The sequence below is a fragment of the Falco peregrinus genome, chromosome 18 (genome assembly GCF_023634155.1).
Source record: "Falco peregrinus isolate bFalPer1 chromosome 18, bFalPer1.pri, whole genome shotgun sequence".
NCBI lineage: Eukaryota > Metazoa > Chordata > Aves > Falconiformes > Falconidae > Falco > Falco peregrinus.
Window position 1 is genome coordinate 1,842,119 of NC_073738.1, and position 26,958 is coordinate 1,869,076.

Consider the following 26,958-nt stretch of genomic DNA (forward strand, 5'->3'; position numbering starts at 1 on the left):
GTGCCCCCCGGCGGGGCCTGATGCCCACCCCCCACTCCCAAACTGGGGGACGGTGTGCTGGGTGCCATGCAGCACTGGCTCGATTACAGAGGGGAAACTGAGGCACGGGAGGCTGCTCAGCCCCCCCCCCCCCCCAGCGACCTCCCTCCTTGCCAGCACCCAGGTGGGGGTGGGGGGAGCTGGGCACCCCGCTCCTCCCGTGGGGTGCACTGCCTGCCAGAGCCGTGCAAGAGCCGTGCAAGAGCCGTGCTGCAACCGTGCGAGAGCTGTGCAAGGCCGTGCAGGCCCGCAGTACGAAGGTGCTGGGTGCCCGTGCCTCAGTTTCCCCTACTGCACCCCGCTCTCCGCGGGATGGGGGCAGGGGGCTGCTCCAGGCACGCCGGACCCCTCGTGCTCCCCCGGCCCGCCGGTGGGTGCCGGGGCAGAGAGCGGGACCCCGCGGCCGCGCTCCACCTTGGGGTTGGGGGGGGGGGGGGGGGGGCAGCGGGCAGCCTCAAGACGGGGGCGTGACCTCGGCTACCGGAGGGCGTGGTATCGGCGATCGGGGGCGGGGCCGGGCGGCGGCGGAAGTGGGGGGGCGTGGCGGCGCGCGGCCGGGGCCGCGGCGGAGGGAGGGCGGGGGGCCGCGGCGGCGGGGCCCGGTGCGGCCCGGGCCCGGGGAGCCATGCGGCGGCCGTAGCTATGCAGCGCGCCGAGCTGCGCGAAGGGGAGGCGGCGGCGGCCGCCGCGGCCTCTTACCGGGTGCTCAGCCGCCTGCTGGGCTATGGGGCCGGCCCGGAGGCGGGCGCGGCGGGCGGCGCCGTTACCGGCACGGCGGGCGCGGGGCTGCCGGGCCCCGGCGGCGGGCGGCCGGCGGCGGCGGCGCTGCCGGGCGGCGGGGCTTTGCGGGCCCCGCGGCCGCCGCCGCAGCTGATGGTGTTCCGCAACGCGGCGGAGGGGCGGCCCGGCGAGGAGGGCGGCCCGGCGGCGGGCGGCGGCGGCGGGGGGCCCGGCGGGAGGCGGCGGCGAGCTGCTGTGCCCGCGGCACCGCTGCGCGCTGGAGCCCAAAGCGGCGGCCAGGTGGGGGGGCGGCCCCGCCGGGGGGGCTGGAGCTGCAGCTGGCGGCGCTGGGGCTGCGGCCGCCCGGGCTGGGGGCGAAGGGGCCGGCGGGCTGCCCATGCCCCTGCCTGGGCCCGCCGCCGCCCGCCGGCCCCGCCGCCGAGGAGACCAGCGACGCGCTGCTGGTGCTGGAGGCGCTGGAGCCCGACGAGGCCGGGAGCTGCTCGGAGGAGGAGCCGGGGTCCCCCGGCCGCGGGGCTGCCCGCGCCGCCGGGAGAGGGGCCGGCGCCCCCCCCGCCCCCCGCCGGCCCCGGGGGCCCCGGCGCCAGGAAGGGCTCGCTCCGGGTCCGCCTCAGCCGCCTCTTCCGCACCAAGAGCTGCAGCGGCGGCTCGGCCGGGGATGCCGCCGGCGGGAGCGAGGCCCGGCGCCCCGGGGAGCTGCCCGCCTCGGCCGGCAGCCTGACCGACGTCTGCGGGGCCCGCGGCCGCGAGCAGGAGGCGGGCAGGTACGGGGGGGCCCGGGGCTGGGCAGGGCCGGGGGGGGGGGTTCGCCCCAAGGGCTGAGCTGAGTTGGGGATCCCCGGTTCTGAAGGCTGAGCTGGGCTGGGGGGGGGGTCGCCGGCCCGGGGAGCTGAGCTGGGTTGGGGGAGGTCACCCCAGAGGCTGAGCTGGGTAGGGGGTTCCAGGGGCTGGGCTGGGGGGATACATGGTTCCAGGGGCTGAGCTGGGCTGGGGGGGGTCCCCGGTTCCAGGCGCTGGGCTGGGGGGGGTCGCCCCAAGGGCTGAGCTGGGCTGGGGGGGTGTCACCGGCCCCAGGCACTGAGCTGGGCTGGGGGGTGTCCCCGGCCCTAAAGGCTGAGCTGGGCTGGGGGGGGGTCCCTGGCCTGGGGGCGTTCCAGGGTGGCAGGACAGGCGCTGCAGGGAGCCGGGGGACCCCCGGGTTGATGGCAGCACAGGATGGCAGTGCAGTGAGGCTGGTGGCCCGGCGCAGGTGCCGTCCCCCCCTGGGCACCGCGGCCGTCCCTCGGCTCCGAGCTGGGCTTGGGCCACTTCCAGCAGCTGCCGAGGCCTCGTCTTGTGCACGGGGTGGGCGAGCGCAGCTGGAGCCTGGCGGAGGCACATGCAGCTCCTGGCAAAGCGGATGGTGGAAAACCATCCGGGAGCAGGCCCGGTGGGGCGGCCGGAGCCCCGGGATGCCACGGCACCGGCCGAGCGAGGAAGTGCTGTGCCCCTCCGGTGACGCTGTGCCCAGAGCTGAGGGGCTGGTGTTTCCTCTCACCCTCCTGCACCGCGCAGAATGGTTTCCTGTGGCTCACGAGCATCACGGTTGGGCTCCGGCGTCGGTGGTGGCGGTGGGTGCTGCCGTGGTGGCTCTGCTGTCCCCCTGTGCCGTGGCCGGAGGGAATGCTGGCAGCCCGAGGTTGGCTGGGTTGTGCGTTAGGCTGGAGGGACAAATTGTGGGATCCCGGGTACCCCCTTGTTCCTCAGCCCCGCTCCGTTGGCTCCGGCACGCCTTGCCTGCTCCAGCCTCGTGTTTCAGCGGGAGACACGAGCTGCTTGATGCCGGCTGCGGAGGGTGAAGGGCTGAGCTGTACCCGGCTCTGGTTGGGGTGGGTGTCCCATGCTCCAGAAACCACTTTCTGTAGCATTTCCAGCAGCAGAACTGGAATTCTTCATGGAGGAGGCAGGGACAGCCCGCCCGGCAGCAGCATTAAATAATTGAATGGAGCCTTGAGTGTGACGGCAGGGTACTTCCCCTGCGGGGTTAATTAACCTCCTGTGAGGCTGTCGGGGATGTTGCCTCCTTAGTGCAGCTGCAGACCTGTTGATGGGCTGAACAGAAAACTTTCTCCAGGCTTGCTCTGAAGATGTTGGCCTTGGGTCAGGTGTGACCCACTGGGCACTTTGGCAGCCCAAAAGGCAACCGGGCTGTAGCAGAGGCCAAAGTGACCTCCCCTTGGAAGCAGAGGATGGGTTCCGAGATGGGCCAGCCACGGCTCCGGGTGTCAGCTCCCAGCCCTGCAGCTGCTCGGGGTGTTTGAGCCCTCCCTCGAGCTGCTGTGCCCGCGAGGAGCCCCGCTTTTGCATGTGGGGTAGGGAAACCATTTTATACAACGGCTTCGTTCCCCACAAATGACTAAATGGGCCTCAAACAGTAGCGAGCCGCGTTGCCTGTAATGACATAATGTTTTGCTAATGGGCTCGTGGTTTATTCCGTCCTTACGCTTGAGGAGCGCCCGGGACCTCCCAGCGCTGGCGTTGGTGCGGAGCTGGCACCGGTGCCCCGGCCGGTTGGGAGTGGAGCAGGACCCATCACCATCGGGGTCCCCCCTCCGCTCGGGGAGTGTCGTGGTCACTTCTTGCTCTGGCATCGTGCAACTCTGCAGCGCTAATTAGGCGATATTTTAACAAAGGTTACTTCAAGGTGCCTGATGCAGCAACTCTAGCGGTTCAGGGATGACTTCCCCGCTTCCAGTTCCAGCGGTCCCTCTCCTGCTGGCGAGGGCTGGCTTGTTTGAGCCGGGCTTTTTGCGCCCGTGGAACGCAGCTGCTGGTGTGCTGGCATCTCTCCAGCACCTCGGTGGGATGGTGTCTGCTGGCTCCGAGGTCTGGCCCCGCTCTCGCCAGCCAGGACGTGTGGTTTGGGATGCTGGGATGCTCGCGGTCTCCTGAGGAGGGTAGACACAGTTTAGGGAAGCTGGGCTTGCTGGGAAGCGAATTTTCGGCCTCGGCAGATGGTGATTTTCTTTTCCTCCCCTCCCCGTTGCCCTGGTCCCTCGGTTTGGAGGTGTGTAGTGCAGCGACTTGATTTCCCGCTGTGGTTTTTGCCAGACTTTATACTGTGCTGCTGCGTGCTGTCTGCTGCTTTGCACCCGTCTTCACGGCTTGACTGAGGGGGGGACACAGACGATGACCTTCCCTGGGTTCTGCAAAGAGCTGGAGGTTGTTGCCTCCCAATGCATGGCCCCCATTAATATAGGATGGGCCTGGCGTTCATTGTGAGTCGCTGCTGCCATCGCTTGTGGCTGATGAGGTGGGCTCAGAGCGATTTTTGGGTTAATTCACAGCTCTGCTTGCTATCGGGCTCTTATTCCTGACTTGCAAGTCTCTCTGCAGGCTGCTGGTGAAGTGCTCCCTTCATCTGCGATGGGCGATACCTAGTCAGGCTCTTCCTTTAAACATCCACAAGGAGCCGAATTCCTGGTATTTGGAGTTGCTGCCTGGGCTTCCCATGGTGGTGCTGGTCCCCGAGGCAGCATCGGTGCACCACTGGCTCCCGCCTGCAGCAGCAGTTGGGAAAGAAACCAGCCCCATTACCTAAAATGAATAGCGGGGCTCTGCTGAGCTGCAGAAACTCAGTGTGGAGATACCAACGTGTGGCTTCTCAGCCAGGACTTGGGTGTTCAGTAAAGACTCTGTCGGTGAAACAACTTTCTGGAAGCAGTTTGGCCGTCAAGGTAGCTGGAGGGAAAGGGGACGGGGTGAGGCTCTGCAGATGGGTGGGCGCAGGGACATCTCGGCGCCGGCCAGCATCTGCTGCGCATCCCTCGCTGGGTACCCAAGTCTGGTAAGTTAGTTGTGGTGGTGACCTTGGGTTTTTTAACATGTCTCCACGTTATTACATGTATAAAGTAGCACAGAGCCAGCCCGGGTGGCCAGGTAAGATTTGCCGTAGTGATAACGAGGCAGTGCCTTGGAATGAGCAAAGGCAGCACCGTGGGAAATGCCGGCCGCTATTACAGAACTGGTGGGTAACTGACCCTAAAAATCCTTATTTGCCGGAGCTCGAGGGGTTTCCCAGTTCTGTGTGCACAAATCTGTGCAGAATCTGACCACGGCGTTCACGGCAACGTCCACCTTTGGCTTTCTCCAGCTCTGCAGGGCTGTGCTGATCCAAGGCAGCGGCACTCGGGTACCGGTCACATGTAATTGCTTCTCTGTGGGTTTCGGCGTCGTTTGGATACTGCTGAACTTGAGGGCAGGAGGAGGAAGTTTGGAAGTATGTTGTTTTGGTGGAGGCTGAGTTGGGAGGTGGAGGATTCAGTCCACGTGAATAGTTTCTTGTTCTCTCCCTGCTGCTGATGTGAGCTTGCAAGAGATGAGAAATCTCCAAAATCAATGACTGTAAAATGTTGGCATAAAACATAGCTGTTTTGGTAACAGCAAAATGCCAGCAGTGCTCCTTTCCATCTGGCTTAGTGGGTGGGAACAGAGCTGTTACTATAATGTTAGTTGATATTAGTCCAGAAGTGTAATTTTGTGTATGTGTGGCTGATAATTGGTGAATTGCTCTCCTTTGGGGAAAAAATCCGGCCCTCAAATAGGTGCGAGAGCCTTAAAATGAAAACGCTTCCAGACATTTTCATGGGGTTTTATCTATCGTGATGATGAGTGTTCCTTAGTATTTTTATTTGAAAACTTACAGTATTCAGCCTTTCTTCACAGCTGTGCGACCCAGGGATGTGTCTGGACGCAGACACGAGAAGCATTTGGTCTGTGCTGGGAGGAGAGGAGGGTGCACCCGTCTGCTCTGCGCTGCCAGGGCTCGTCGTGCACAGCCACATGAGCCCGGAGCTTGGGTTTCTCCTCCCTGTGGGGCCGCTGAGTTGCATCTGCTCCGTGCAGCCCTTCCAGGCGGGCGGCAGATCCTTGCTCCGAGCTGGTTTTACCCGAAATTTTGTCCGGCTTTCGCAGGAGGCTGTGAGCAGAGCTGGGGTCTGAAGCGCAAGGCAGGCTTCGGGGGCAGGTTCAGGGGCAGCCGCGTGCTGGGGCGCGAGGAGACATCCGAGAGGAACAGAGCCAGCCCCTGACAGCCTGCTGGGTGGTGTGTCCTGGCGGTGGGCAGAGCTGGTCTCTGAGCTCTAGGTCTTGGTGGTGCAGTTGCTGGGCTGGATGCCATGGGACCAGTTTCCCTGGCCAGCGCAGTGCGGTTGTGTTATTGAACTTGGAGTAACCCTGGCTCTCCCAGTACAGACCTACAGGTTGCCCAGTGCCGGGATGGGCGTTGCACGATACGCTGTGGGTGCTGGAAGGACCTGCCTTTGTCGAACCTGCGGCTCGTGAGGGCTGTGCTTGTGCTCAACTTTGTTCTTGTGCTCCTCTCTTCGGCGGGAGCGAGTTTCTGGCACCGGGAACACGTTTCTCGCCTCGCCTCAACCGCGGATTCAAGTCCTGAGGGTGCCATACTCTGTGCCTCAGTTTACCAGCGTTTCCTCTGCCTAAATCTGGATAAAGCCCTTTAGCATCGCAGTAGGAAGGTGCTGGAAGGAGTGCTTTTGTGTGGGGAGAGCACAGGGCTGGCTACAGTGTTGTTATAAAACTGCAGGTTTGGAAAACGAGCTTCACGGGAATTGCTGGTATTCCTGGGGCCTCAGAGGTGTGTTTTGAGCTGGTTCCATCCATCTCGGTGCTCTGGGTTTAGCTCGCCTGCCCTGCACCTGCATTTTGAATGCCTTTGGGGACACGGCATCCTCCGAGCGACGCGCTCGCTCCAGGCACAGCCCCTCATTGCGCAGGGACCGAACCTGTTTGTCGAAGGCGTTTGGCAATGCCTGATCCGGAGGAATAGCGTGATGCCTGTTGTGAAACAGCTTCTTGGCTCCGCTCACCATACTTGCTTGGGGTTTTCTTTCCAATGACTTTATTAATTACCTAGTTAGAGATTTGCTTCGTAGCAGGACGGAGACCTAGCTTTACTGGTTGGCTGCCCTACTTAAGCCAAAGCGCTGCTCTAGGAGTTGAATAAACACGCAGCGCTGAGCCGTCTCAAGGTTCTGTAAAGAATGGTGAAGGTTCCTCTGGTCTGAGAAGGTCAAGCTGCTTTCTGGTGGGATGCCTGGCGTCTCCTCACCTCTACTAACGATGTCTTTCTTATTTCCGATAGGAAACACAGACTGACAAGAACTCAAAGTGCCTTTTCCCCGGTTGTGTTCAGCCCCCTCTTCACAGGTAAGGATTTGCAGGGTTTGCAAGGTTTGCAGCGTGGCGTTTCATTTTGCTATGAAAAGAGCAGCATGTGCTCGATGGTGGATGCTGAATGTTGCCTCCACGTGCAACCCGGGATCTCTGTGAGGTGTCCCTCTGCCCTGCTCGCCCTCAAACCCTGCCCAAGAGGAGCTGTAAAGAACGTGGCTGTTGCAAGTCAGCGTTTTGCAATGCGTCCTGTTGAAACGCCGGGTCGAGCCGGGCTCTGGGAGGTGATGGTCCCTTTCTCCACGCAGGGCTGTTTGCAGCCAAGTGGTTTGGAAAATCCCCTGTAGAGCAAGTGCAGTTGGGCGCTTCCATCCTGCGGTTTGAGGGGGGCTGAGGGCAAGCCCAGCTTCCCTCCTGGATGGCACGGCAGCATCAGCAGCTCTGCTGCACGACAAGCTCTGGGAATTGAAACCTCTTTGGGGGGAGCATTACCTTCTGCTGCATGTGTCTCCCTGCGTCCTGCTGGTTTCTGACCTTCCCTTTTCTGCTGGAGGGAGGGGGAAGTTGGCTGGTCGGTGAGTGGGGTGAGGGGGGAGTCCTGCTCTGCTGGCAGCTGAAAGCTGTCCTGCTGAAAAAGCTCCCAGTCACAGTCATGTGCCTCTTCTGGTGTGGGCTCGTAGCCAAAACAGCGCTAGCCACAGGGCCAGGGGCTTCCTCGGGAGAACCGCGTCTCAAAACATGAGTAGGAATCTAAAGTCACAAGTGAGTATTTCTCAGCTGCGTGTGGTTTTACGTGGCGTGTTGGGAAGGTCACGTTCGAAGTAAGTTCACGCTGAGGGTCTTGCTGCGGAGCAAGGGGACCAAGATGTGACGTGTAGCAGCAGCCGCCAAGGGGACCAAGATGTGACGTGTAGCAGCAGCCGCCCTCGGAGAAGCCGGCGGGTAGGGCTGGAAGCCACCTCTTGCGGCTCGGTCGGTGCGTGGCAGGAGGCTGGAGGGCTCAGGGCAGGGGCTGGTGCGTGGTTTGTGTTCCCAGGGAGGGCGAAACCCGCTGTGGAGAGCAGTGGTGAAGCCGTGCTGGGAACCGCTTGGAATTGCAGAGAAGTGACCTTCGAGGCAGAGCATGTGTCTGACTTGCCCAAAACTAGTAACTGGAAGCTTCTGATCCGCTCCTGCGGGTTCTCGTGGCTCGTTCAGCTCTTGCAGAGCGGAGTCACTTGGGGGTGACTCAGCCGTGGTGGTGGCGCCTGTTCTCTCCTCCGCTCCCGCATCCCCCCCAGCCGATGCCTGGATCGCGGGGCGGCACACGAGGGACGTGCTCCTTGTGTGATGTGGCTTCCTCTGAAGTGTCGTGTGCGTTTATTTAGCAAATCGAAGCTGCTGAAAGCAAAAGCTGCTTCTGCTGCTTTGTCAGCTGTTGCTAGGGGAAGTTGTGGGTGTAAAAACCGTAATTCTGCGTGCGGGTGGTAGGGGTGCATGGATGTGTGCGCAGAGCTGCTTTTCCTCCAAACGAACAACACAGGAGAACCTGGAGTTGGCAAATTTTTGCTCTAAATTTGTGATGTTGATCCGATTAATTGTTAGCTTATCCTATTAGCTGTTTTTAGAATTACTGACAGCAATTTTTGCCCGTTGGTGGGACAGTGGCAATGCCCCTCATAGTAGTTTTTCCTTTGCAGAAGATGGTGGAAGCATCTCCAAAGTGAATATCTGGATCTGAATTGCTTTGGTTTGTTGTTGACTTCAGGTTTACACCGCTGAGCTCTCGGTTTCTTTCGCAGCTGCTCTGTAGGGGATTTTCTGAGACTGGGACCGCCAAAGTGGGACAGAATTCGAACGCTGGGCCCAACTTGGATGATTTTTTTTTGGTGATTTGCTTTCAGCTTAGTGTGTGGGATGAGGGAAGGGCTTCGGGGAGGCTGTGCTCCCCTTTCCTGACCTCTCCTTGGGCACCTCTTGGAAACGCTGGCTCCGTAATCCCGCCGCAGCCCCTGCTGCGTTTGGCAGGATTTGCAAGCGGAATCAGTGCAGCCCCTGTTAGTCTGGTTACCCTTCGGTTTTGTTTGTACAAGGTGAACGCGGGCCAGCCGCTTCGTTTTGAAGGTGTGGAAATGAAAGAGTTGGCTGTGTGCACCCGTGTGTGCTCACACCCTTCAGTCCCCCGGGGAGAAGGCACCTCGGATAATAACCCACCCTAAATACTCCTCTTAGCATCGCTTATTAATAGACGGGACTTTTAAAAACGGGGGGGGGGGGGGAAGCTGAGTCAATGTTGTCCTGTGTTATGGACGGTAAATACATTGCCAGGCGCTTGCCAAGAGGCGGGCGACGCTGCGGACGGTATCTGGAGCAGAAGAGGAGTTCCCTGCCCACAGGAATTGAAATCTAAGGCAGCCAGATTTCGTTGTCCTTGAGACTGTGGTTCGGATGGTTGGGATAACTTGGTTTCAGTGGCGGTGGTTCATCAGAGCCTGGTTAGACTGAATTTTATTTTTTTTTGGGGGGGGGGGGGGGGGGGGGGGGGGAACATGCCATGGCTGCGGTAGCACCACTTAGGGGTGTCTTTAGGATTTAGGTGTTTTCCTTCAGACTCTCTATCAGTCCGTTATCAAGGCTGATGCTTTGACCTTGATTTGATGGCTTTGTTTCTCTGCCGTGATTTTAGACTAATTTTAAGCTTTTCTGGTTTTCAGTTAGACCTCCTAGTTTGTGTCATTGTTTTCCCCGGTCTCCTGGATCCAAAGCTTTGGGGCTTCAGTGAATTCCAGGGATTTAATGTAAAAGCCTGTCCAGCTCCCTGGTATTAATTTTAAGAGCTGGGACCGTCCCAGCCTTTGGGGTAGAAGGTATTTGTCTGATCAGCCAAGGCACTTGTAGGGCAGCTGAGATCAGCACTAACAGGAGAGGTACCTTGGCGGGTGCCACGCAGACCTGTGCAACCGTTCCCCAAGCAAAGTGCGGGCGCTGGAAAGGTCTCTGCTGCTGCCGGACTCGGACTGGGATCGGGCCCGCGTACGGGTGTCGTTCCCTTCTGCCTGACCTTCGGGCTGCGGTAGCAGAGCTGAGCAGTGTCTCTGAAGCGATGCGGCAGGGCGACTCGATTTGAAAACTGCCAACAGGATCATCTTCCCAACCCTGCGGAGGTCACTGCCCCTTCCCCTCTCCCCCCACTCCCCACGCTGAGCCTCTGCGTGCCCCGGCGGAGGTGCAGTACTAACGGTCTTGCTCCACCAACCTTCAGGTGAAACAGTGTCACTAGTGGACGTGGACATCTCTCAGCGAGGACTGACCTCCCCTCACCCTCCGACTCCACCGCCTCCGCCGCGAAGAAGCCTCAGCCTGCTAGGTACCGTCCCGGAGAGCATCCTTTGCCGCGTGTCCCTCCGGGAGCGTAGCGGCTGCCGATGTGCCCGCGCAGGGATGGCGGAGGAGCGTCCTGAGGGTCGCTGGCGGCGGGCTCGCTGCCTGCTCGTCTGACCCCGTAACGTGCCTGCTCACCCTTCCCTGGCAATAGGATTTTTTTGCTGTTGGCTGAAAGCTTCTCTTAGCTCAGCCAGGAAGGGAGGGTGCTGGTGGAGCGATGCGAGGTGGGAGGGAAAGTGCTGGTTTTGTAGCATTTCTGCTGCTTTTGGAAACTTTCCGCCCCTTCCTACCCGTCACCCAGCGGGGCTGGTTCCTTGCTGTGCTCTCCAGTCGGTGGAAGTGGAGGTTCCCCGGGTTGTTGCTGCACGAGGAGCCTGGCTTAGCTGCTCTGCACCCTCCGCTGGAGGAGGCTCCCCTGCACAGGAGCAGCTCAGGATGGGTGAAGTCAGCCTGAGCCAGCAGCACCTTGCCCTGCACATCCCGTGTGCTGAGCCTGTGACGTCTCCTGTTAACGCCTGTCTTGTGCTGCAAGCTGCATGCGAGGAGCTGGCTGGGCTGGAAAACAGTCTCCTTCAGTCCAGGAGCACGTGTGGGCGTGCATGTGTGTGTGCGAGGCTCCGAGCTGGTGGGAAGCAGCAGCAGCAGCAGCCCCTGCGCTCAGGAGCGGGAGGAGGATGGTGAGCTGCGGGTGGGAAGCTCCATCTTCACCTCTCCAGGCGGTGCTGAGGGCCGGTTTGCTGGAGCCGTGTTGTCAGGCGCAGAGCTCGCTCGCTTTCCTGTTTTCTGAATCTCTCTTGCCTCTGTTCTCTCCTAGATGATATCAGTGGGACGCTGCCTGCATCTGTCCTAGTGGGTCCAATGGGTTCCTCCTTGCAGTCTTTCCCTCTGCCTCCGCCTCCTCCGCCCCATGCCCCAGGTCAGCTTAGCTCTAGCAGCAAGGCTCTGGCTTCCCCTTCAGGGGTCTGGACGTTGGGGGGTTTCTTGGTAAACTTGAAGGCAGCGCTTCAGGCTTCAACAGCCACGGTGCCGCCTGCATCGCCTGCTCAGTCCTACGCCGCCGAGTGCGCAGGCACTGTGGTGTCCAGGCTCTGGTTTCTGTGGCGTTGGCTCTTGTTGCCCGCGGTAGTTTTGCTGAAGCTCGTGATTGCAGCAGCTTTATCCCCAGTTCAGCATCTCCCGTTTTCTCGGGTTCCTCCGGGGGGTTTGGCCGAAGCGCAGCCCACCCCGCTTTGTGCCGTGTCACCTAACGAGAGGCGGCGATGTCGGAAGGTGGGAACAGGGGTCAGGGCAGGAGCCCCAGCTTTGGCAGCCAGCCTAACGGCACACCAGGATGCTTCCTGCGCCCCGACCCTCTTGCTTTCGGTTTCCTTCAGGACCCCGGGGGCTTTAACTGCCCCCTTTTTCAGGATGCGCGCTCGTTCCTTCCAGTCTGTGCCACCTGGCACATCATCCCTTGCCTTCCCTCCGAGCTAGCATAAGGAAAATAGCAGGTGAAGGCACCGAGTCACCTTGGAAGGGCCAGGTAGTGACTCCCGCTGTGTCCTTCACCAGGACATCGTCCTCGCGTCGGTCAGCCCAGCTCCCTCCTCCACGCTGCAGCTCTGCCCCTCCTGCCCTCCAGAGCTGTGCGAGGGGGACAGGGCGACCGGTCCTGGGGGGGGGTGAGCTCCCCACGGGTGACCGTGGCCTGGGCGCTCTCTCCCTCTGCAGACGCCTTCCCACGGATTGTCCCGCTGAGGCCGATGGAGGCGATGCCCGGCCAGCCCGCCCCGCACCTGCAGTGTCCCCTCTACCGCCCGGACTCCAGCAGCTTCGCGGCCAGCTTGCGGGAGCTGGAGAAGGTAACGGCGCCGTGGGCTGGTGGCAGCAGCCGGGAGGGAAAGGCTGTGTGTCTCGGCTCTGGTTTTTGGGGGCATCATCCCTTTTACAGACTTAGGAGTGTAAGATTAGGATGGGACTGAAAAAAAAAAAAAAAGCCTCCTGCCTTTCCCCCGGTGAGGCCTTTGAGTCTAGACGAGCACTTTGCTGTGCATGGAAGGGGTGGTGTGGTCTCGTCTGGTCTTTCCCCACTTCTGGGTGGTAAGGGATGTGATGGTGTCCAGGAGCAACGAGTCCTGACCACCCATACTCCTGGGCAGGTATCACCAGGCACTTCCATTTTGACATTTAAAGGGGATTAACAACAAGAACAAATCATACTGCGTTTGGATGCTGATAAAATCTTCCTTGCTAGCTTCTGCTGACGTTCTGGCTGTCTCCTTTGCTAGTGCGGGTGGTACTGGGGACCGATGAACTGGGAGGATGCAGAGATGAAGCTGAAGGGGAAGCCGGACGGATCCTTTCTGGTCCGAGACAGTTCTGACCCCCGTTACATCCTGAGCCTCAGCTTTCGGTCGCAGGGCATCACCCATCACACCAGGATGGAGCACTACAGAGGTAAGAGCCACGGGTGGTTCTGGGGGTGGCGGAGGCCTGCGGCTGGGGACCAGTCTGATCTCAAGGTCCCAAGAACGGCGCTCGGGGCACAGGGCTGGCAGGAGAAGGGGGAGCAGCAGCAGCATGTCCTCGCTCTTGTGGTGAGGTTCCGCAAGAGGCCTTAGAAGCTGCATTTGACTTTGCTTCTTATGCCTCAAGCAGCGACTGTCCTTATTAACTCTGAAAAATTGGGGAATACAATTCCCTGCGCCTGTCCTCAGGCCTTGCTTTGGAAAACTGGATCCCATGTCGTTGGGATCCGATGTCACTGAGATGGGATGTGCAGCAGGAGCCATCGCTCGTGGCTGTCTGTGCTTCCCAAAGCAGAGCTTGTTTCCCCGTGAAATGAGAAATGATCTCCTGACATTGTGGCTCGTCACCTCGCCTTGCTCTCCCGCTGCTCGAGGGATGCTCGGCGGTGGTACTGGCTGCAGTCGGTCCCAGGCTGAGCCTTTAGCTCCACCGTGGTGGGTTTTTATTCCGAGAACTCTTGGTGTGCTGTTTGTGCCCTTTCTTCCTGCTGCGCTCACCCTCCTGCGTCGGGCTGCTTCTCACCTCGCCCACGCGCTTTGTCTGCTCGTCTTCACATGTGGTTTTCTGCATTGAGCTGTCGTACAGACACCTGACCTCAGGCCGAGGGAAATGCCCGAGGGGCTCAATGCACAGGGGGAATCTGCCCTGTAACCAGTGGGCAAGCTTTAATAACAGCTGCCTATAGCGCCTTGTCATTAAATGGCCCTGCAAATAATGGGTTCTGAGGCTTCCCAGCCAACCTGCTGCAGAAAACAGTGGTTTGCAACCTTTCAGAGCAAAGCTTCTCTTTTTCTCCTTTTTGCCCTTGCCCCGGGGATGCCACTCTTGTCGTCTTCCACCGCTGCTAGCAAAACCTGGCAGCACTTCTGGTCTTGAGCCCCTCTGATGGGAAGATGCCCCAGCAGTAATTCTCGCCCATCTAGAGCCAGTTCCCCTGTCCCTGACCATTGCGTAAGGAGGATTTTCATCACCCTGTCTTTATAGAAATTACAAGAAGCTCTTGCAGCTGGAGGAGATGTGAGGCTGCCTGTACAGTGGGTGCTTTTTCATAATTGATCTTTGGAGCAAACTTCTTTTGCTGCTGCTCTGCTTTCTTATTTTGGGGCTGGGATACATCCGTTCTCGGAGCTGCCTTAGCCCGGTGTCCTTCCCTTCCCTCAGGCTGCCCTCGCTGCACGGGTGAAGGTTGGTGCTGCCACCTTCCCTAGAGCAGCGCTCCCAGCCGGGGCACTGCATCAAGGATTTCAGGTTTGGGTGCAGCGCTTCGGTCTGTGTCGGCAGCCCTGTGCCCACCCCCCGCCCCCCAGGACTGGCTGCCTTGTGCTGAATGTGCTGCGGCACCACGGAAAACTGCAGACCTGAGCACTTCGATAAACCCGTGAAGGTGACAAATGGTGAGGCTGGGGGAACAGGGAAGAGAGAAATGCTTGACCTTCAGGTCTCAGGTAGATCAGATGAAGAAACCAGATTTTCTTTGTCTCTTTTTTCAGGTGGGCTGGGGAGGCTGGTTTATACTTTGTCCTTTGCATCTACTGGCCACTTTTAAGGGCTCATTCAGATCCAAGATTCCCAGGAAGGATTACTTATTTTTCTGCTTGTTGATCCTGGATGTTTAGCAGGCTGGCCCAGGGCAGGGATGAGAGGCATCTTTTCCCAGTAGAGCCTACCCGACCTAACTGTGGGGGAAGAAGGAGATGTGTTATAAATTTTGTGGGCTGGATGGAGCCCCTCTCCACCCTGTAGAAAGCCGCGAGTGCTGGATTCCCTGCGGAGTTGCTTCCTCTGGTTTTTCTGTAACAGGATGGTGCTGGGGGAGCTGCTCCTCCAAAAATGTCCTTGGTCTGTACTATGTAACTGGCTACCTCAGATGTGGCTGCCCCTTCTCCCGAGCACAAGTTCTTTACGTGGATACAGGGTGTTTGCAAAGTTACTCCGCCGCCGTTCTCGCTCTGGGTTCCGGCGCTGGTGCGGATCGGTGGTGTCACACACCTCCTGCCTGGCTCCTGCTGGGCTCCATCCACAACAGAGCCCTTGTTTTCCCCTTTTTTTCCTCTTCCCCGTGAAGCTCCGCTCCGTGTCAGCTCTACTGGGGCGCTGGCAGACCCGCGGACAGAAGGGGAGGTACGGCGGGGCTGTGGGCAGCGCTTTGGCACGGGGAGGGGGATAAGCGGCTGCGTTTTGTTGCAAGGAGGGAGCGTCTGGGAGGGATGGTGAGACTGGGCTGCTCTGAGGCTTAAGCTTAACCTATTTAGAGATCCGTACAGAGGCTGGAGGGCCCACTTTCCCCGTGCCGCCTGTCTCCAGTTTCAGTGTTTGCCGCTTGAGCTCAAGGCATACGCCGTGTCGGGTGGCAGCACGGGGAGGACGGTATCGCTGTGTCTTGACCCCGGCTCTGGCTTGATGGTAATTTGAATTAAGGTGTTTGGAACAGCTGGCAAGAACGTGAAGCTGCTCCCGGGTCCGCTTTGAAATAAGCGATCGCTGACAGCCGGAGAGCTGGCAGAAGAGGGCCGCAGCACCCGGGTCGCTGGTTTTGCACCCCTCTGTGCACAGGCTTTGCCGTGACGCACTGGCTTTCTTTGGGAGTGCTGGTGGTGGGATACTGTGGAGGAGCAGGGGCATCTGCTAATGCCCTGTTAAAGGATTTTTTTTTTTTTTTTTTGGTAGTTGTTTTAGTAGTTGAAGTTTTAGGCGCAGCTGTCACTGCAGGCTGTCCACAAGTTCCAGCAAGCCTGGCTTGCGGCCGTGCGTGAGTTCCAGCGCTCACCTTGTCATCTCTCTCTGCGTATCCTCAGCTCTTGGAGAGCACTGGATCCAGTGGGACAGCGTCCTTGCAAGCTGGTGCCACTGGTGTTTCCTCTTAGTGCCCTGCCTTGTCCCAGCTCTACGGGAAGCAGCCAGCCTGGGGCATCCACCTGGCCTTTGAGAACATCGGGCTCGTGACTCAATGTCTCCTCGTGCCACTGGCGCTCCTATAACGTGAAACCTTTTCTGTTCTGTTGGAAGGGACCTTCAGCCTGTGGTGCCATCCCAAGTTTGAAGACCGCTGCCAGTCTGTGGTGGAGTTCATAAAGAGAGCAATCATGCACTCCAAAAACGGGAAGTTTCTCTACTTCCTCCGATCCAGGGTTCCAGGTGAGTCTCCTGTGCTGAGCCTGGGGGCTGCTTTGCTCTGTGATTACTGCCGGTCTGTCCTAGAGAGCCCGTCTCGGGTGGCTTTGGTCTGCTGCACTCAGTGCCCTGCTCTGCATCCTCGCCTGCTGACTTCTCAGAAGGCTCCTGAGGAGCAGACCCCTCGCTTGGCAGCTGCGCCGCTTGCTCGTGGTGCTAAGGTGACTTCCCCAACCTTTCTTTTCAGCGGTATGGAAACGTGGTACCGTCTCGCACTGTGACAAATGGAGCTGGAGACTGGAAAACTACTCCCTCCACAAGCAATTATTTGGCTACTAAAACTCTTGCTGTCTTCCCTCCCCCAGTCTCAGCGGCGCTGCCCTTACAAACCGCTCCATGCTTTGTAGTTTCCCAGCTCCCCCTTAGCTGAGACCCACCGGGGGCTGTCGAGGAGACGCGTTAAGCTGAGCGTGTGGGAGCATTTCCAAGCGTGAGCTCAAAGTGAGCCTCAAGCAACAGATACTGTAGATTCAGGGTCCCTTGGGGGGGACTGTGATGCCGGAGCCCATCGACAGGCAGGTGCTTGCAAACGAGGAGGGGAGTGTTAGTGAAGCTTTGTTGAAGCGTGTTTGATTGCGTGCTGTTGGGATTGCAGAGGGCTTGTTTCCCCATCCGTCAGGCTCTGGTTCCTTAAATGGGCTCACATCTCCCTCCTGCTAAATCCGGGCAGGCGACAGGACCGGTATCTTCTGTATTTGTTTATTTTTCTGGTTTTCACTCCTCTGTCCTGGTGTACCAGAAAGCTAGCCAAAAAATCCAACGTGAAAAGAAGGGAAGAGTCTGTGCCAAATTGGCAGACGTGCCCCTGACTTGTGAGAGAGCAACAGTGGGGGACAGGATTGGGAGGGCGGGGTGAGCGGCGATGCTCTGAACGGAACAGAGCAGGAGCGGGGATGCTGCTGCGGTGAGGCGGGGTGGCGGCAGCGGAGCAAAGAGGGGCAGGACTGAGAAGCGTGGGAGGATTGCTGCAGTGCATCTGCAAGTGAAATTACAGTATATTTGCTCCCTATCCGTATTGCCATCGTGCCTGCAGGCCCTGCTGGTGACTGTAACGTCTCCATGGCACCGCAGCATGGACAGGATTCGGCCCGAAGAGTTTTGGGTCTAGAAGAGGCTGGAGGGGAGGAGGGATGGGATGTTGCCTCCTCAGGATTCCTGGCGGGGCTGGAGTCGCAGCCCGGAGCTGTTCGGTGTTGCCCTCTGCTGCCAGTAGCTGATTTATAACGTGGCCATGCTTTGGGGAGGAGAGGGATGTAAAGCCAGCTTTGTAATGTATCCTACCTTCAAAAAACACTTTCAGCTTCAAGATCCTTTACCTTTCAGATCCTGAGATCGCTTCCCCCTGAGAGCAGGGCTTCGAGGGCTTAGGACTCCAAGCAAATACCTTAGAAAGGACTTGCTATAGGAAAATATCGTGGAAAAAGAAAATAATCCCCCCCCAGACGGTGCAGTGCACCTGCTGAGGAGTCCCTTGCTGCCTGGTCCCCGCTCTGAGCCGCCAGCCAGCCGTGCTGCTGGCTCTGGGTCCAGCACCTCTCCATCGGGGTCCAGCACCTCTCCATCGGGGTGCAGCATTGGACCTGGGCGCTTCTTAAAGAGTCGCTGCGCCTTGATCCTGGAAAAACCAAGTCTCGCAGTGACGCCTGATCTTCAGCGGGAGAACACTGAGGATCTGCATCTCCCCAGTGTGCTCGTTAGTGCTGTTCTCCTGCTGAAATGTTAACGGCTGCTCGGAGGAGGGGGCTGTTTCCAGCTCGCGTCTGGCTCCTGGCAGCGAGGCATGTGGCTAGCACAGCGTGCGGAGCTCGTGCTGCGTCCCTGTAGCTGCTGGCTGAGCTCCCAGAGGCTAATTCCTTTTTGGTAGGAGAATAAGGATGGGGTGGGAGGGGGGAGAACCCAGCCTTCAATTGATTGCTGTTCTTTGCTTTCTCAAAAGCTGGCTCACAGCTTCCTGAGCTGCCTGGAGCAGTTTTGAGCCCATCTTAGTGTGAAGAGCTTTCCCTTTTCTCCTTTCACTCCATTGCCCTCAGAGACAAGCCAGCAGGAGGGGGTTAGAGTGTAACTAGCTTTGAATCCTTCTGTAAAGACAGATAAAACCTTGTGCTGTGAATGAACCCAGCTCCCAAAGATCCTTCCTGGTGCTCCCGCTGACCTCCGGGTTCTGTGGGCTCGATTGTTGCTCTTAACTTTGGGGGAGGAGGAGGTTTTTGGGGGGGGTGGCGGGATGCAGCTCGCTTCCAGCCCTGCGAAGCTGCTCCTTGCGTGGGGCGCTGGCTCGAGCGAAGCTGCCGCCGCCTCCGCCTTTGTGCCCAGCCTCGTGACCCCAAGAATGAGCAACTCTGGCGTGGCTTGAGCTGACCAAATCCCCCAGCTTTTTAATGCCTTGCTAGAACTACCCGAAGGATTGTGCAGAGCAAAGCCTACGTGCCGGTCAGGCTGCCTGCCTTCTCCTCTGGTTTTCATCTGCGTCCTTTGGAAACCCTGTCACTTCTCAGTATAAAGCGATGCTTCGTCTACTAGCCCTGGGCGAAGGGGGGTGGTTAGGAGCTTGCGGGGTCCCGGGATCTGCTTTTCCACGGGCATCCCGTGACATCAGAACTGTTGTGGCCTTGCGAGGAAGGCTGGAGATACCTTGCAGCCAAAGGGGCATCACCCCTGGAAGGTTTGACTCCCCAGTCCCAAGCAGGGGGCTCCTGGGCAGATGCGCTGTCAGCCGCAGCCTTGCAGAGAGCTCCGGTTCCCAAGCACCAGCTTTTCCTTTCTGGATCAGTAGTTGGTTCCTTTCTAATATCACCCTTGTCTCAAAGACTGCTTTTCCCTCCCTCCCCCCCCCCCAGGTCTGCCTCCAACGCCTGTCCAGCTCCTGTATCCAGTCTCCAGGTTCAGCAACGTCAAATCCCTTCAGCACCTTTGCCGCTTTCGGATCAGGCAGCTGGTCCGAATAGATCACATCCCCGAGCTGCCGCTGCCCAAGTAAGTCTGGAGGGCTGGCCGGGGGGCAAGGCTCCTCGGTTTCCCCGCTGTGACAGCATCTGCGTCCGCAGCAGGGGCTCTGGGAGGGAATGGTTGACACCTCTTCAGCCTTGGGACAACCAGATAAATGTCCCGTGGTGCGTAGGGATGCGTGCGGGAGTGGCTCGGGTGTGGGGTTACCTGCCGGGTACCGCAGCCTTGGGGTGCAGGCTGCTGTTCCTGCGGGAGGTGGGGGAGGTTCTGGTCGTCCTTTGTGGAGTCTGGCATGGCTGTGGCTCAGGGTTAAAGGTCCTGCCCGTTCCTTCCCCAGGCCCCTGATCTCCTACATCCGCAAGTTCTACTACTACGACCCGCAGGAGGAGGTGTACCTGTCGCTGAAGGAAGCTCAGCTCATCTCCAAACAGAAGCAGGAGACTGAATCCTCCACGTAGCGAGGCTGCCTCACCCATCTTGTTGCTGTCACTGATGGTACGTGCGCGCCCTGGTCCGTCCCCCCATCCCATGGGGTCAAACGTAAGTCGTGCGGTTCCCCCTCATTGCAAAAAAACCCACAAAACCCTCCCGACGGAATCGTGGCTATTCACTCCATGGTCTCTTACCGTTGCCCAGCTTTCCCTGGGGAGGGCAACAAGGCTTCTGGTACTTCCTTGTGCCTATTTGTGCCCACACAAGCCTGTGCTCGCTCTCCTGCCAAAGCAGCTGCAGTCTGGGGCAGATCCTGCCACATCAAGCGGGGTGTTTGATCCCCGTCCCCTCTCTCTTCCCCACCAGGAGTTTGATTGTTGCCATCCTGTAGCCCAAGTCAGGCTGTGGTGGGGAGGAGGCACGCGACGGTGAAGCCTGCTTCTGCGGTGCCGCTTCTGCTCTCAAGCTCTTTTGTACAGAGAAGAGGGTTCAAGACTCCTAAGAAGCACAGCGGGACGGGAGCAGGAGCCTCAGCTCCTGGCTGAGGGAGAGGGGTCTCGGAGGCAGCTGAGCCCGGCTCGCGGACTCCTTGCAGATCAAAGAATGTCATGGCACTATTTACAATTTTTTGAAAGTTTTATTTTTGATGTCGTCTACTTTTTTTTTTTATTATTATTATTATTTTCAGCATGAGAAATACTGTCTTATGATCAGCTGAATTTTATGATCCTCCCTTGGAAACTTCAAGGTGGGGAGATAGAAAGAGAGAAGGGGACTCTCTAGGAAGATCCGCCCCAGGCGTTACGGCGAGACTGTTCGTCGGTCCTCACCAAGAGGAGATGCAGCTGGAGAGCTGCTTTGGAGGCAGGCTGAGCCGGAATGAGATGCAGCTCTGTGGAATAACCTGGGGAGCATGGAGCTCTGCGCAGCAGGCAGCTGCACAGCTCCTCTGCTCTCTAGGGTTTGGAAGAAGAGGGCCAAACCTAGTCTTGGGCAGCTGAGCTTTGCAACTGGATTTGCAGGGTGACCCTATATGCTTTTTAAGTTGGGCCCGAGGAAGAAAGAGTATATCAGCCGTTTGGATGTCTCCGAGCCTTCTGCCAAAGGGGAATGGTTGCTGCTGCGCTGGGGAGCAAGGGCTGCTCCTTCTCGTTCCCTTAGCAAACACTGGAAGATTTCGCTGAAACCCCGTGAGAAGTGGCAGGCAAGTGGCAGAGCTGCTGCTGTGGCCGTGGCAGCAGTCCACGGACCAAAGGGACTTGCTACAGGGATCTCAGTCTTGCAGAGCCGTGGGACGTGCACTTTTAGCCTTTCTCTGGCTGTCTCCAGAAGCTGTGAATGAAGTGGCTTTCTGTCGAGCTGCGAAGGACCTTGATCAGGAGCTGCTGGGGCATTAAGAGAAATCTCTAGGATGACTCGGAGCAAGGAGCAGGTAACTGGGAGTTCTCCCGGAACAGTATCTGATCTCTGAGCTTGCCTGCTGCTTCCTCCTCTCCCTGGGCTGTCCGTGGAACCACAGCAGTTCAGAAACGGTAAAGCCAAGAGAGGTGGCAGCTCTCGCTGTGTTTCTGGGCTTGGCACAGGCTGAAATACCCTCCCTGCCCCCTCAAATCCTGGTCTGCCGTTCCATCCGCTGCAGCCAACTGCAAAGAGTTTGCATTTCATGAAGTTTTAAAGTTCTCCTGAAGCGGTGCTGAGAAGAAGTCTGGAGAAGCACCTTTCCTCCTGTATTTAAACAAGCAAATGTTCCCATGCCCTCGACCCGAGGGAAGGAAACGCTCCATCCTGCAGCAGCAGGGTCTGAAGATGCGACGTGTGGTCCAGGTCTGCGGATCTGAGCTCCGTGCCCTGTCAGCCGGCTGCCGTCGCGTGGGAGCTGTGAGGACTTCGGTCTTGCCCTGCCGAGTGATCTGTGTCCTTGAATTAGACACAGCCTTGTGGATCTTACAGCAGCTTGGAAAAATTCCGGTTGTCTGCCTCTGCCAAGCGTTGCTACAACGGGTGCTACACGAATCCTGCCCTCCCTGTCATCGCTGTCACCTCTGGCCTCAGTTTTGGTCTTGGAGAAAAAGTACGGTTTTTTTAAAAAGGATTTGGCTTCCAGAGAAAACTAATAATTAAGCTTCAAAATCTGTAGAAATACCTCATGGGACACTACTCGCTACTGACTTTGTGTTGCGTTGTTGGGGCAGTGGTTATCGGGACGGGGGAGCTGCCCCAAGACGTGCTGAACAGCATATCCTGACCCTCGGGGAGGGGGGAGCTAATTGAGTCCACGGCTACCGCGTCCCCTCTGTGCGGGGACCAGCATCCTCCGCCGCGTCCCCTCTGTGCGGGGACCAGCATCCTCCGCCGCGTCCCCTCTGTGCGGGGACCAGCATCCTCCGCCGCGTCCCCTCTGTGCGGGGACCAGCATCCTCCGCCGCGTCCCCTCCCCTGGGCTGCAGCCCTGCAGCTCACACCGTTATCAGCGGAGCCTGCGAATTGACGCAAGGGCTTTGGCTAAAGCGCACAGCACGTCGGGCAAACGTTGGCGGAGGGAAAAGCCTCTGTGTTTGTGCAGGTGAGACTCCAGTGTCCGCGCCCCTGGCCCTGCTGCATCTTGGCTGGCCGTGTGCTGAAGATCCGAATTTTCCAACTGATCCATATGCTGGAAAGGAAAACCTTCCTAAGAGCCAAGCCTGGTCTGATGCTTGAAGTGTCCCAGCTCCGTGCCAGCCAAGAATGGTGCGCCTGGTGCACGTGAATCCTGCCAAGCTTCTCTCCAAAAAGAGACCCTAGAGGCGAGGAAACGATGACGTGGGCCGAGGTGTGTGAGATGGGGGACCCGTGAGCCTCCCCTTGCCGAAGCTGGGGAGAAGCTGGTCCTCTCCCTGCGTGACGGTGGCGGCAGTGTTTTCACTCCGTTCGGGGTGCGGGCTGGGTTTGGGAAGGGAAAGCAGCCGAGCTGGGGAGCAGAGCAGGGAAAACTCATGCTGGTCAGGCATCAGGAATCGCCGCAGAGCCCGTCCTGCCCATGCCTGGGGTGAAAACGCACAACCCTGCTCCGCGGTGGGTCAGGAGAGCCGTCCTGCGCTGCTCCATCCCCTGCCCCGCCGGGGGGCTCCCCGTGGGGGTGGGTGGGATGGCTCTGCAGCCTTTGGAGCTATTGAAGGAGCAGCCAGACTTTAGGGGCAATACTTGAATTACGTGTGTTTGGTCGGCTGTCCCTGTCCTTGGGAGGACTTCTCCCCACAGCCTGCCGGTGCTTCTGCTGTTACTTGAACCATGTGCACGGGGGAAGGGGGGGGGGAAGCAGACCCCCCAGGTGGAGGCCAGCCCCAAGGCTTTGGATCTGTCCGTGGCAGCTGAAATGACGGGGGGAATGTGCTTTGGGATGTTGGATAGGGAATGGTGGGACACCAGCGTGTCCTGCTGATGTTCCTGGGGTCGGCTCTAGCTGCACGAGACCCTCCTATGGATCCGCACGCACGGGGAGGGGGGGGGGGGGGTCTGCTTGGCCATGAAGGTGGCAGATGCTCTCGAGCATTCCCTGGGCTCTGCTCCACCTCTCCTTGCTCCGAGGCAGGCAGGAGAGCTGGAGCGTGGGCAGCACCAGCCCGCTGCCGGTGGCTGGTAGCGCTGGATAAGATCCCAAGGTTAACTGTAGTTAACAGCCTCCTCTTGAAATCCGTTTAAAATAAAGCTGTTCCTCGAGTTCCTTCCCATCTAGGTGTAATAAGGGGAGGGGGGGACCTGCTCTGCCGTTTGGGCATGGCAAAAGGTTCGGAGGTTTTGTTCCGAGGCTGGATGAGAGTGGAGCAAGCGGAGCGGTCTCTGCCGAGGAGGTGATGGTCTTCGTGGACGTGGGTGACCTCTCCGAGAGGTCCTGCAAATCCCCAGCCCCGTTTGTATCCTGCCTGGAATGGTTTCGGGGCTTGGTTCTGGAGGCTGCGCTCATCCTGCTGATTTGGAAGAAAATTTTATAGCCTCCTTTGTCCAACCTTGAATTCTGCAGAGGTTGTTGCCGTCCTTCTCCCTCGATCAGGGATCGGCGGCAGCCGAACAACGAAATGGACCGTGAAAACTACCAAAGTGCAGAAAGTGCCCATGGAAAAGCTCATTTTCCAGCCGGAGATGGTGGGGTTTTTTTAGCTGGATGGGTGCAGCCTTCAGCCGTGTAGTGTAGCTGGTATCAGGTTGGCAAGATCCCCCAGCACCATTTGCTCCGGGGGGTGGGGGTGGCTCCCACCCCTCTCCCTGCAGCATTTCGGGGTGGGGGCTCGCTCCTGCACTGTGACGCTCAGATAAGCCGGGATGATTTTCTTGCGTGGAAGTTTTCAGCTTGGGCTTGACCTCATTGGGGCCAGAAGAAGAGGGGGGGGGGGGGGGGTGGAAATCATCCTGAGGGTGGGAACCACCCGAGGGAATCGGTGGTTTTGGAAGTACCAGGCACGTGGCACTTACATACCTGGCCAGTTTTTCAACCCTAAAAGTGTTTTTCATAGGGACCTGCGTTACCGGGCTGTGGGCACAGGGCTGTGCCCTGGCCGGGCAGGCTCTGCTGCAGGTGATGGATGGGGCTGATGATTTTTGGGAGCATTTTGGGGAGGAAAGGGCTGGAAAGCAGGTTTGGCAAAAGGAAGGATTCTCCTGCTTCCAGCAGAAGGGCAGCTGGCCGCTGGCCTTTGTTCTTCGCAGTTAAGATCAGCCCGTGGGGTTGATTTTATCCTTAAAATTGACCATCAGGTCCGAGCCTGCCTGTTGGGAGGGCTTGTGGGGGGCCCAGCCCCCTGCCCGAGCTCCCTCGGCTTTCAGGGATGGGGGGATTTATCAGCATGCTCAGAGCAGCCCCCGTGGCGCTCCCACCCTGGCCCCTCGCTCCCCATCCAGAGTCTTCCAGGTGGGATGGGGCAGGCGGGACCCCCCCCCCCCCCCCCCCAAGCATTCCCTGGGACGGGGGGTCCCAGTGGCGCTGCCTCCCACCGTGCCTCCAGCTGAAAAGCACAACCGGTGCCCAGAAACACATCAGCCCACCGGGGTGAGCCGCCGGTGCCCCCCAGGGTGCTCCCCCCACCCTTAGCCGGGGCTTTACTCTGAAAATGGGGGGTGGGCAGCGAGTAGGGCTGGGTCCAGGCTTGCCTTTAGGGAAGGAAGGAGCAGACAGCAGCAGCTCCGAGCACAGGACCTCGCGCTGCTCATCGCCAGGACTGTCCAACCACCCTTTGGTAGAAACGCAGCTTTGCTTAATTTAATTTTTTTTTTTTTTTTTTTTTGGTGTGTGCTTAATTTATTAAAATAGTTGCTGTATAATTTATTTTCATAAACTATATTAAAAAGTTACTAAATGGTAAAAACAGACTTGCAGGCCAATCTTTCAGAAGAAAAAAAAAAATGTTTTTGATATAAACGCAACAAATGCACTTTTGGGTGTGTTTGGTTATTTTTGGGGAGGGGGAGGGGGGAGCCTGGCTGTACCTGGGGGTTTGTCTGTATATATTGTATTAATAGGCATGTTTGGCCTCTCGTGCGGAGACATTAGTAACTGCTGCAGGTCCTGTTGGGGAAGCTGGTGTGAAGTTCCTGGTTTGGTTTTTGCTTTCTTTTTTTTTTTTTTTTTTTTTTTTTTTTTTTTAATTTGTCAGTGAGGACTGACAGAATTCTGTGTGTTTGTAACTCATTTCTATTGTCATATGGACTGATGGGTTTTGGGGGGGTTTTTTGGTTGGTTTTTTTTGGGTTGTTTTTTTTTTTGGGGGGGGGGTGTGGGGGTGTGGGAAGGTGAGATAGCAGGGGTTTGAAATAAAATAATTGGAAATTGTTATATGTGCTGTGTGTTGTCTTGAGTCCGCAGGCACTGAGTCGTGTCCGTCTCCGTCTCCCCCCCCCCCCCCCAGTCTCCACTTTGCTCCCCGGCTTCCAGCATCCCTGTGGGGTGGGGGCTTGGCTCTAGCATCCCCCCGACTCCACCTTCTCCCCCTTCCCCAGCTGCGGGAGCCACATGCGGCGCTTCCCCCCACTCCCCTGTGCCGAGGCGCTTTGAACGCCCCCGAGTTTGGCAGATCAAAGAGTGTGGAGCGACAGAATGGGGCTGAGGCGGGTGGCACGAAGCCCCCCCGGGCTGGCGGGGGGGGGGGGGGGGGGGGGCTCACAGCCCTGGGGAGCCTGCATCCTTCCTCCTCCTCCATCACTGGGCATGGGGAGGGGGTTTTGGGGTGCAGCAGGGAAGGGGACCCCTGGTCTTCCCAGCATGATGCTGGCCCCAGGGGTGGGGTGGGGGTCTGCCCCACTGCCCCGGCCATGGGCACGGTCCCCAGGCCAGGCTCTGCGGGGGGACAAAGGCCCCATTGACAGGGCCAGACGGCCTCTCCCGGCGTGAGCAGACATCTGGGGCCGCTTTGCATTTTTTCTCAGCTGGTCCAAACCGGGGGGCTGCGGCCAGGATGCCGGCGGCCCCCTCCATCGCCCACCCGCAGCCCGTGACCCCCGCGGGCAGGATGCTGTGGCCGGGGAGGGTTTGGGGTCCCCCCAGCCCCGAGGAGGGCTGTGTTGGGGGCTGCGATGGGCAGGGATGGCTGTACCCCACAACTCGCCCTCGACTGGGAGGGGGCTGTGGGCGGCCACGTGCCCGGGGCAGGGGTGGGCACCCCCTCGGTGCCCCCCGCGGCCCCATAAAGCCCCTTTTGTCCGGCCGCCTCCGAGCCACCCTGGAAAAGCCCCAACATGGCTGCGCTGCGCAGAGCTTATTTTTAACATCTCATTAGCATCAGAAAGCAGCAAATTTCCCCCGGCCCCCAGCGAGGTTCAGAGCCCCCAGACAAAAGCCGCTTTCTTCCCGCTCGGGCTCCCCACTCACCTCCCCCCCCACCTCCCAGCCCCTTGGGGTGCTGCTGTGGCCCCCGGCACCCCCATGTGTCCCCCCCCAGCCTCGATGGGTCTCCAGGGCCAGCGGGGTGCGGTGGCCCCGGGGTGGGGGTTCAGGCAAGGTGGGGAGACCTGGGGGGTCGAGCATCGCTGGCTCCTGGTGCTGCTCACCCTGTGCCGGGTCTGCGCCTGGCGGGGTCCCCAGCCAAAAAAATCGCATGGGGGGTGTCACTGCGCGCCCACCCTGAACCCCCTCCTTGGCCAGCCCTGCCCGAACCGTGAGGCTGGAGGTGGGGTACGGGATGTCCTGTACCCCCAGTATGGCACCAGCTTGGGGCTGGGACCTGTGGAAGGGAGGGGGTGGGTGCTGTGCCCCTCCTCATCCTTGCTCGTCCCAATGCATTGGGGGAGGCGTGGGATGTGCGAGGGAAACTGAGGCACAGCCTGGGGTGGTGTGAGGGAAACTGAGGCACGGTCCAGGGCTGTGCGAAAGGGGCCGAGGCAGAGCGTGAGCCCGTGCCCGGGGAGCCGAGGGCAGGCGCAGGGCCTGGCAGTGCCCCAGCGGGTCACCGGGCCATGCCGGGCCTGGCACCGGCGCTGCCTCCGAGCTAATATTTACCCAGGCTGGAGGGCTTGGCTGCGGGGAAATGCCACAGCTGGGCCAGGGGCCGTGAGCTGCTACGGGCGGGGGTCAGCCAGTGCCACCCACCCGCTGCCCCGGCACCACCCCAGCCTGGGCACAGC

The 26,958-nt window shown here is 59.1% G+C and overlaps 2 protein-coding genes across 2 annotated transcripts in view; one reads left to right on the top strand and one right to left on the bottom strand.

Moving 5' to 3' along the window:
* Positions 1–26,958, bottom strand: part of SRCIN1 (SRC kinase signaling inhibitor 1) — a 150,362-nt gene that overhangs the window by 23,378 nt on the left and 100,026 nt on the right. The window lies entirely within an intron of this gene.
* SOCS7 (suppressor of cytokine signaling 7) lies at positions 598–23,736 on the top strand. Its single transcript, XM_055789763.1, is given in 13 exon segments — positions 598–990; positions 992–1,057; positions 1,059–1,342; positions 1,344–1,544; positions 6,923–6,987; positions 10,193–10,297; positions 11,129–11,230; positions 12,025–12,155; positions 12,582–12,750; positions 15,829–15,957; positions 18,831–18,966; positions 19,277–19,434; positions 19,738–23,736. Coding segments are annotated over 12 exon segments (1,818 nt in total). The 5' UTR covers positions 598–681; the 3' UTR covers positions 19,398–19,434; positions 19,738–23,736.